General features: G+C 33.8%; 1 protein-coding gene across 1 annotated transcript; it reads right to left on the bottom strand.

Annotated features, from left to right (window-relative positions):
• Positions 1-341: 341 nt before the first annotated feature.
• LOC110684449 lies at positions 342-6,987 on the bottom strand. The gene is made up of 3 exons (XM_021860908.1): positions 6,264-6,987; positions 4,999-5,156; positions 342-401 (listed from the first exon to the last, which is right to left on the bottom strand). Exons 1-3 carry the CDS (start codon positions 6,985-6,987, stop codon positions 342-344), a joined length of 942 nt encoding a protein of 313 aa, XP_021716600.1.
• Positions 6,988-11,668: the final 4,681 nt, after the last annotated feature.

The raw sequence follows: 11,668 nt of genomic DNA, 5'->3' as shown, positions 1-11,668 counted from the left end.
TGATGAATCTTAATTAAATTAATTTCACATTATGCCACATATATACTAACACCACACATATGATGATACTGTCTCACCCAATACTTTTACTTAATAAAATTGCTAGGTGAGATTTTCTTCTAAATTTTTATATTATTGCTCTATCAATCTCAATTGTTCAATTTGGATAGGTTCTTGTTGCTACTCTTACTAATGTGGCAAGTATTTTTTTGCTTTTGAGATTAACATAATAGTTTTCACTTAATTACTTCATTTCATAATTGAGATAGGTTTAAAGAGTCATCCTATTAAGTAGTACTTGATGTAGTAGTAAGAACTATTATTAGTGAGATCAATCCCCACTAGATACAATTTGGGTTAGGATTCTCATACCCTTTTCCACCACTTCCAAGGGATCTTGCCTGCCAATCCAAATAGTTGTAGATTATAGTAAGTCAACAATATTTATCATTGTAATTTATTATAGTTTAAAACAAATGATTGGCAAATAATGCATAGATATAGTCGATCACAATAGGTTAAAAGTTACTTGCTTACTATTATTTTTCATTATTTTGGGCGTTTTAAAGTTACTTATAGTTGTTATTCCCTCCGTTTCTATTTGTTAGTCCCATATATTAATTTGGGCGTTTTAAAAAGATCTACCCATATTGAATGTATTCCATTTTTAACTTGGTTTTTCTTTTCTATTGTATACATATTAAATTCTAATCGGATAAATTAATGAATTGTTGATTGATGACATCACTCTAAGAAAGGAAATCACTCCCTTGGATTATGCAATTATGGCTGATGCTTTTCCAAAATAATCAAAAAATTTAAATAAGGCAAAACTAATTATAAACTGTTTTTGTACTTTATTGTTAGATTCCAAATATTTTTCTCTTCTTATTTAATGTGATTGATTTTATATGGGATTATCATATGAAAACTGAGGGAGTATAATTTTTTGAATCCTAAGGTAATGTTCAGGATTAGTGGTACTTGTTGGCTTTTACGTAAAGTTATTAAGACTAATATGATTATATTTTTGTAGGTGAAGATATAAAGTCAACTCCAAGATACAATTATAATCATTTAAATTTTGTCTCTATATTTAGCAATGGCAAAATTCATTATTTTTTTTTTAAATTCTTTTAGGCGGTAAATAAAACAAGAATTGTTTAAGATAATTAAAATCAAATGAAACTTTTTAAAGTTGAAAGAAGTCAAAAAAACGGCGCCAAAAAATTTTACAAAAGAAAAAAAAAATGACATATACTGACATAAATGACATATACTTCGTATACTTTTTCAGAAAAAAAAAATAAAAAAAAAATTGACATATATACTTATACTTCATATATATACACATATATGTATGTATGTATGTATTTGTAAAATATGGGTCTAACTCACACTTATCATCAAAAGAGATAGTCAAATTCACAAGTCCAAAAAGGTTTCATCCCAGACCAATACCATATGGCAATAGGAGGTGTAATCACTTAGCCATATATAGTGTTTAACTCTCACTTCTTTTGTCAATGTGGAACACCTATTGATTGAGATGTTTACACTTTAACAATATCTAAATTTCAATTCCTTCCTTTTTACTTTTAGCAAGAATTTTAACTTTCATTTATATAAAATTCAGATTGAATTTTTTTTTCAAAAAAATTAAAAAAAAAAAAATTAGGGTCCTTCCACTTCACCTTATTTTTGCTGAACTGACATTATTTAAACTGAACTGAAATTATTTTTGCTGAACTTAAATTATTTTTACTGAACTAAAATTAATTTTATTGAACTGAAATTATTTTTACTGATTTTCTATTATATTTCTTCTTTATAATTACCGAATTTTACTGAACTGAACTTATTTTTACTAAACAGAAATTATTTTTACTGAACTGAACTTATTTTTACTGAACTGAAATTATTTTTACTGAACTGAAATTATTTTTACTGAACTAAAATTATTTTTACTTAATATTATTTTTTTAAGGTGAAATGAACAGGGCCTATTAATTTGGTTAATATCCATTTAAAGATCATATTGCTTGAAGGTTGCTATTAATATATCTATTACTTGTTTTATAGTAATAAATCTATTAATTTTTTTTTTATAGTAATATCTACACAATGCGAACATCGTATTACAAATATTTTTTTTTTTTTTTTAAAAAAAAAAAAAAAAAACCTAGTATTTGGGTGTAGGCAATGTATGTCTCAAATCATTACAATGAATTAACAATTTACATTATTCATGACTTAATCTTCTCTTAAGCATTTTGTATTTTTCTTATTGTCATTTATTAGATTTTGATCTTTTGCTGTCAAAAGGGGACATGAAATATGTATAGCTCAACGTTCACTTCATCTGAATTTCTTATCTTATGTTATTAGTAAGTAATTATTTCAAATCTGAACTTGTTTGAACTTATTAGCTTTTACATTATCTTTATCTAAACTTATCAACTCTTATACACTATATGAAGTATTATTTTATCTTATATCACCTTATCTTATTTTACTGAACCTTATAAGAAATTATGAACCTTATTTTATCTTATCTAAACTTATCAACCCTTATCTAATAAACAGTCCAAAACTATAGAGCTCCATAAGCATGTCATATTATCACAAAATATTATTCATATTATAGTAATAATAATAAAAAATTGTTAAAAAAAAAAAAAAAAAACTTTAAGATAAGAGTAACTAAAGTTTGATTTCAATAAACAATATTATAGGTAATTAGTTTATGTATATTGAATAACATACCATTAAAATTGATTGAAATATTTTTTTTTTTTTTTAAAGATTGAAAAATAATTTAATACCAGACTCATTCATGATATATGTATTGCAATAGATGTGTGACTAATAGCGAAATAAAATTATAATGACTTATATGAAAATATCGTGGTGTGAGAAGATATCCTTGTTCAAAAGTTAAATTTACCCCGCACGGTATACGTAGACTCGTAGCAACTAATGTGTAAACAAGATGAGAACCTTGTTACAAAAGTATGTTTTAAGGGGTCTTAGTGAAATCGTGAACAATGAAGGTGAAAATAGGGGAACACTCACCCTAGTTTCGGATATAACAAAGGGGAACACTCACCCTTTGCTTGGTGTAGTTAGGAATAGGGAACACTCAACCCACTCGTTCACTACGCAAGCTCCTAGGTTTGGGAACACTCTACCAAAACTAGCACTCTTCAAATTTGAGCTAACAAACTTGGACCTTAAAAATGACTAGTTACTAAGTCACGTTTAATCAATCAAAACACAAGTGTTTAAGCAAATTTCTGGATACCTTTCATTCATGCATAGCACACTATTTATAGTAGTGTATAAGTTACATAAAGGAACATGGGATTCCTCTTTACAACTTTTAATGATCATCCATCACTTGCCTAATTTAAAAGACAAAATAAGATACTAACTATAAGGTGATTAAAAGGCTCATATAACCGTCCAATTAATCCCTCATAACAACAAAATAAAACTACTTAACTAAGCTTAAAAACTATGCTTAAATTAAAGAGGAAACGTTCAGCAAACATGAAGTCTTCAAAGAGCATCTTCAACGTCCAAGAAACGTGCAAACAGCCCCCTTGAGTCACGCTTGTAACCTCCCATTTAAACCCTTGATTCAAGCTCCTTTATTCCAGCAACAACTCTCTAATTAAGTACAAATAACCCCCAAGTAAAGAGGTAGAATAATCAGCCAACCAATGCCTTAATTCACGCCCAACACAAGCCTTGAATCACGCCTTCATAATCAGTCCAATGTAACTCTCAAATGCATCAATCATGCGTGGCTTCAAGCTTGGAAAAACGACATATTAACTAGATGCCTTCAACAAGATTAGTTACACTAAGAGAAGTGTAACCATTTGTTAAACTCTTTGGACTAAAACCGTGCATTGGATTGAAGAATGATTTGGACAAAAAGATTCCCTCAGTACCTTGCTCACTAGCACCGTATTGGACTTCCTTATCTTGACCATGGATGAGTGACCCTTGACCATCTTGGTCATCCTCCCCTTCTTCAAAAGGAATTGCCCTCAATTCGTCATCATCAAAGTAAGGAGCAAGATCACCAATGTTGAATGTACTTGAGACACCATATTGGCCTCCCAAATCAACTTTGTATGCGTTGTCATTGATCTTTTCCATGACCTCAAACGGACCCTCGGCTCGTGGCATAAGCTTGTTCTTCCTTTTGCTAGGAAAACGTTCTTTCCTCATGTAAATCCACACCAAGTCCCCAACTTCAAAAGACTTCACATTTCTCACTCGTTTGTTGGCTTGTTTCTTGTAGATTTCATTTGCCTTTTCAATGTTTCTTCGAACCTCTTTATGGACTTTAAGCATGAACTCGGCTTGCTCCTTTGCCCCACCATGAACGAACTTGTCTTTTGGCAAAGAAATAAGATCAATGGGAACATAAGGATTGACGCCATAGACTACTTCAAAAGGAGAATACTTTGTAGTAGCACTAGGTGTCCTATTATAAGCAAACTCGGCATGAGCAAGCTTATTATCCCAATCTTTGGTACTTTTGCTCACCAAAGCCCTAAGCAACGAACCAAGTATTCTATTCACCACCTCCGTTTGACCATCAGTTTGTGGATGATGTGAAGTAGAAAACAACAACTTGGTTCCCATCAAACGCCACATAGACTTCCAAAAATGACTTAGGAACTTAGTATCACGATCCGACACAATGGTGCGTGGCACCCCATGAAAACGAACCACCTCTTCAAAATATAACTTAGCCACTTTCATTGCATCTTCAGTTTTATGGCAAGGAATGAAGTGAGCCATTTTTGAGAACCGATCAACCACCACCATTATTGAATCCTTGCCTCTTTGAGTTCTAGGCAAAGCTACAATAAAATCCATACTAACATCTTCCCAAGGTCTTTCGGGAATTGGCAAGGGCTTGTAGAGACCTTTGTGAAACACCATTTTTGCTCTTTGACAAGTAGAACAACGACTCACCACACGATGAACCGTGGCTAACATTTTAGGCCAATAAAAGTGAGCTTGGAGAAGCTCCATTGTCTTGTGAATACCAACGTGACCAGCTAGTCCTCCCCCATGAGCTTCATGTATCAACAAACTTCTAATGGGACATTTTGGAATACATAATCTATTTCCTTTAAAAAGAAAACCATTATGTAAGGAAAACAGATCATAGACTCCATGGACACATTTTTCAATTATCCCCTTGAGTTCATCATCTTCTTGATAATACTCCTTGATCAAATCGAACCCAAGTACCTTTGCTTCAACCATTCCAAGCAAATTATGTCTTCTAGACAAGGCATCCGCAACCACATTAGCTTTCCCACTCTTGTATTTAGAGGAAAAGTTAAATGTTTGTAAAAATTCGACCCACTTTGCGTGTCTTGCGTTCAGCTTCTTTTGACCATGTATGAACCTCAATGATTCATGATCGGAATGCAAAATGAAAGGTTGTGGTCTCAAATAATGTGACCAATGTTCTAGAGCTCTTACCATAGCATAGAACTCTTTGTCATAGGTGGAGTAATTCAACTTGCCTTGACTCATCTTCTCACTAAAGTAGGCAATAGGACGCCCACCTTGAATCAACACGGCACCAATACCTTTTCCACTTGCGTCACACTCAACTTCAAATGGCTTGGAAAAATCAGGGAGTGCAAGAATAGGAGTGTTGCACATTTTTTCCTTGACTTCTTCAAAGGCCTTTTGAGCTTGTGTAGTCCATTCAAACGTCCCCTTCTTAGTACACTCAGTTATAGGAGCCATGAGTGTGCTAAAATTCTTGATAAATCTTCTATAGAAAGAAGCTAGTCCATGAAATGAACGAACTTCCGTGAGTGTCTTCGGACTAGGCCATGATTGAATTGCTTCAATTTTGCTAGGGTCTACCTTCACGCCATCACCTGAAACTATATAGCCAAGAAACATGACTTCATACAATAAAAAATCACATTTTTCTAGTTTCCCATACAATTTTTCTTGTCTTAAAACAGAAAACACTTGAAAAAGATGCTCAAAATGAGCTTCTTCATCACGTGAATAAATGAGAATGTCATCCAAGTATACTACCACAAACTTGCCAAGAAATGGCCTTAGCACTTCATTCATTAATCTCATGAACGTGCTAGGGGCATTTGTAAGGCCAAATGGCATGACGAGCCACTCATACAACCCATGCTTTGTCTTGAACGCAGTCTTCCATTCATCCCCTTCTCTCATGCGAATTTGATGATACCCACTTCTCAAGTCTACTTTTGAGAAGACCTTGGAACCACTCAGCTCATCAAGCATGTCATCAAGCCTTGGAATTGGAAACCTGTACTTGATGGTAATGTTATTAACGGCTCTACTATCAATACACATTCTCCAAGTACCATCTTTCTTAGGGACCAACAAAGCAGGAACGGCACATGGACTCATGGACTCACGCACATAACCCATACCCATTAGCTCTTCAATTTGTCGTTGTAACTCCTTAGTTTCTAAAGGGTTACATCTATAGGCTGGTTTATTTGGCAAGGGTGCTCCGGGAATGAGATCAATTTGATGCTCAATTCCTCGTATGGGTGGTAGTCCTTTAGGTAATTCATCCGGAAAAACGTCCTCAAAATCCTTAATCAATTGGGCTAACCTAGGATTATGAGCAACAAATTTTTCGTGGGTTTCCTTGGAGTATAGCATGAACAACTCTCCCTCACCTTCCAACTCCCTCTCAAACTCTTTAAGAGACAACAAGGATACTTCTTTTTGTGGGGTTTGTGATGGTGAAAACCGTGGGGGTGGTAAAGGGTGTAGTTTTTTCTTCCTCCCTTCATGGACTATGGTATACGTGTTGTGATACCCATCATGTATAGATTTTTTATCAGTTTGCCAAGGTCTACCAAGTAGAATATGACAAGCATCCATAGACACAACATCACATAATATAGAATCACAATATGAACCAACACAAAAAGAAACCATGCATTGCTTCCTAACCCCGGTGCTAGCATTAGAATCTAACCAACTCAACTTGTAAGGTTGTGGATGATTAGTAGTAGTTAGACCAAGTTTAGATACTAAGGTCTTAGACACGGTATTAGCCTCACTCCCTCCATCAATAATCAAATCACATACCTCGTCACCAATTTTACAACGGGTGATGAAAATGTGTTGGCGTTGGGGGCAGCATCCTCTACCACACGTGCTTGCAAGGCCCTCCTAATCACGAGGCTAGTCTTCCCCTCTGGCTCGGCCATGCAATCATCACAATCATCTTCAACTTCTTCTTCCTCCTCAAACTCATCCCAGTTGATGTTTTGAGTGGCCATGAGCTTAACCTCTTGCATGGTTAACGCCCTAGTATTAGGACAATCCTTCTTGTAATGACCTCGTCCTCCACATTTGTAACACACAATGTCACCTAGCTTCACGTCCTTGGTGTCCTTCTTTGGTGGATTACTTGGTTTGTTGAAGGAAGAACCTTCCTTTGTAGGGAAAGAAGGTTTTCGTGCCAATTGAGGGATGGTAGTAGGCTTCTTCTTTTTCCTCTTAGCATCGAACTTAATCACCAATTTGCAAGCTTCAACAAACGTGAGGTTAGTATAACCTTCAAGTTTGTCTTGTAATTCTTGGTCCAAACCAGATACGAAACGCCCCATCTTGAGCTCTTCATTTTCGGTTACCTCACACACAATAGCAAGTCTATCAAACTCTTTTATGTAATCCTCCACAGAGTCCCCATTTTGTTGCAAGGTACTCCACTTCACATATTGACTTTGCTTGTAATTGTGTGGGATGAAACGGTCTTTCATCCGTTTCTTGAGTTTGCCCCAAGTAGAGATAGGAGCTTTCCCCCTAAGGGCACGTCCCCTTTGCTCTCCTTGTAGCCAACTATCACCATAGCCTTTAAGCTTGACTTTGGCAATCTTAAAACGTTGAACATCCTCATGAATGTCCTTATATTCAAAGTACCTCTCCAAGGATTTCTCCCATTCCAAGTACTTCTCTGGATCAAGTGTCCCATCAAAAGAAGGAACGTCCACTTTGAGGCTTCTATCCTCCCTCCTAGGTGGAGGGTCCTCATTTTGATCTCTCCTATCTTGCTCGTTCATGAGCCTTGCCATCAAGGCAGCAAGGTTCCCTTGTAGATTGGCATTGGTTTCGGCCAACCTTTCTTGACTAGCAATGGATCGATTAAGAGCTTCCAACGCTGTCCTTAAGTCCGGGTTTTCTCCCATGGTATGTAGGTATTCGACCCCTTAGGAAATGTTTAGAAAAACACCCCCTACCTGACGCGCCAAATGATGTGTAAACAAGATGAGAACCTTGTTACAAAAGTATGTTTTAAGGGGTCTTAGTGAAATCGTGAACAATGAAGGTGAAAATAGGGGAACACTCACCCTAGTTTCGGATATAACAAAGGGGAACACTCACCCTTTGCTTGGTGTAGTTAGGAATAGGGAACACTCAACCCACTCGTTCACTACGCAAGCTCCTAGGTTTGGGAACACTCTACCAAAACTAGCACTCTTCAAATTTGAGCTAACAAACTTGGACCTTAAAAATGACTAGTTACTAAGTCACGTTTAATCAATCAAAACACAAGTGTTTAAGCAAATTTCTGGATACCTTTCATTCATGCATAGCACACTATTTATAGTAGTGTATAAGTTACATAAAGGAACATGGGATTCCTCTTTACAACTTTTAATGATCATCCATCACTTGCCTAATTTAAAAGACAAAATAAGATACTAACTATAAGGTGATTAAAAGGCTCATATAACCGTCCAATTAATCCCTCATAACAACAAAATAAAACTACTTAACTAAGCTTAAAAACTATGCTTAAATTAAAGAGGAAACGTTCAGCAAACATGAAGTCTTCAAAGAGCATCTTCAACGTCCAAGAAACGTGCAAACAGCCCCCTTGAGTCACGCTTGTAACCTCCCATTTAAACCCTTGATTCAAGCTCCTTTATTCCAGCAACAACTCTCTAATTAAGTACAAATAACCCCCAAGTAAAGAGGTAGAATAATCAGCCAACCAATGCCTTAATTCACGCCCAACACAAGCCTTGAATCACGCCTTCATAATCAGTCCAATGTAACTCTCAAATGCATCAATCATGCGTGGCTTCAAGCTTGGAAAAACGACATATTAACTAGATGCCTTCAACAAGATTAGTTACACTAAGAGAAGTGTAACCATTTGTTAAACTCTTTGGACTAAAACCGTGCATTGGATTGAAGAATGATTTGGACAAAAAGATTCCCTCAGTACCTTGCTCACTAGCACCGTATTGGACTTCCTTATCTTGACCATGGATGAGTGACCCTTGACCATCTTGGTCACTTGTTCAAAAGTTAAATTTACCCCGCACGGTATACGTAGACTCGTAGCAACTAATAAGCTTTGGGTTTACACGACTCCAATTCTTCAGTGTACATCGAAGAGCTAAATTGAGAACACGAACAATTTCCAGAACAATGGAGATTTATGAGATACTATTTTATGAATAATTTTCTGTTTTTAATGGAGAGGAGGATTAGAGTTAGGTCCCGTTCACTTCACCTTATTTTTGTTGAACTTAAATTATTTTTATTGAACTGAAATTATTTTTGCTAAACTTAAATTATTTTAATTTTACTGAACTGAAATTAATTTTACTGAACTGAAATTATTTTTGCTGAAGTGAAATTATTTTTACTGATTTTCTATTATATTTCTTCTTTAAATTTTACTGAACTGAACTTATTTTTGCTGAACTGAAATTATTTTTACTGAACTAAACTTATTTTTACTGAAATGAAATTATTTTTACTTAGTATTATTTGTTTAAGATGAAGTGAACAGGACCTTAGACTCGTAGCAACTAATAAGCTTTGGGTTTTAGTATTATTTTCTTAAGGTGAAGTGAACTGAGATTATGGCATGATGTAATCTTAGGTAATCAATTTGGCCTTCAACCAAGCAATATGACTAGGTAAATCTAGTTATCTAGGCAGCAATTGAAGATTATTATACAATGTAATCTTCTTCATAATAGGTAATTAAGAAATAGTATTCAATAAAATAATATAATTTTAATAAAAGTGATTTAAGCTTAGTAAACCAAGTTAAGGTTGGTAAAAATAACTTTTGTCAAAATAAATTTTAACCACTAAAAATCAGTAACCAAAAAGAACAAAAATAATAGAGAAGCGACAGCAATAACTTTTGACCAATTAAAATAAGTTAAGTCAGCATAATTAATTTAATTTAATTTAATTTCAGTAAAAATTAATTTCAATTTAGGTGAAGAAAACAAGGTATTAGACTTTATTTTAGTGTTACTTATCCGATCTATAGTTATAAGTTGATCTGATAGTTTGATATGACTAAACCTTGACCTTAAATGTACGCTAATCCTTAAGGATAATGTACATCAAATAGGGGACTTAAAGCCCTGTTCACTTCACCTTAAAAAAATGATATTCAGTAAAAATAATTTCAGTTCAGTAAAAATCAGTAAACTTAAAGAAGAAATATAATAGAAAATCAGTAAAAATAATTTCACTTCAACAAAAATAATTTCACTTCAGTAAAATCAATTTCATTTTAGTAAAAATAATTTAAGTTCAGCAAAAATAATTTCAGTTCAGTAAAATTAATTCCAATTCAGTAAAAATAAGGTGAAGTGAACGAGGCCTTATTAGATTTGTATTGATGTTATTTTCCAAATATGTGATGGAGTAGATTTCGTTAATTATTTCTTGCATCACAAAATTAAAGATAATTAGCAATAAAAAGGCCGCACATAAAAGGATAAATCATATAGTATGTCTTGTGTGCGGCAGGCCACACCATATGACCCCTTGTAAAAGAATAAAGTAACCCCTATAACACTGACCGAGCAACCATTATAAAAACTGCCCGAGTAATCCTTGTTATATTGACTGAGTAACCCCTACAATAATTGACGAAGTAACCCCTATAACACTGACCGAGTAACCCATATAACACTAGCAAGCGGGTAACCCCTATAACACTAACAAGCGAGTAACCTCCATGATGATTTAAAATTATTAAAATAAATAATAAAGTTCTAGAATTAGATTAATTAAATAAAGTTCTAAAATCTAGTAAAAATAAGTTTTGTTCAAAAAAATAAAATAAAATTTAGTTCAGTAAAATAATTTTAGTTCAGTAAAAATCATTAATTTTAAAGAAGAGAATTAGAAAAATGATTTCAATTAAGTAAAATTAATTTCAATTAATTGAAAATAATTTAAAATTAACAAATATAATTTTAATTTAGCATTAATAGCTTCACTTTAACAAAAATAAGATGAAGAAAACAGGACCTTAATCTCATATTAATTTTTAAACAGCCAACATGATTGACTATTCACATTTAAAATAAGTCTCTACCCAAACAAAAATTACCCTTATTTATGACACCCAAAATTATTATACTACGTACGTACTTCTTATGTAGTACTATCAAAATAATTTTGACTCCAATCAAATTTAATTAATATTATACTCTGTAATACACAAGCTCACATAAATAAATCTCTGAATTTGAAGTTTTAGCTGGCTAACTGCTTTTCTTACCTACCAAATTCTGCACCCTACCGTCTAGTCCCTACCTTTACCTTCAAGCCCATTTACTTCAAC

This window comes from Chenopodium quinoa, unplaced genomic scaffold (assembly GCF_001683475.1).
Source record: "Chenopodium quinoa cultivar QQ74 unplaced genomic scaffold, ASM168347v1, whole genome shotgun sequence".
Classification (NCBI taxonomy): domain Eukaryota; kingdom Viridiplantae; phylum Streptophyta; class Magnoliopsida; order Caryophyllales; family Amaranthaceae; genus Chenopodium; species Chenopodium quinoa.
This window is presented reverse-complemented; position numbering and strand designations above follow the sequence as displayed.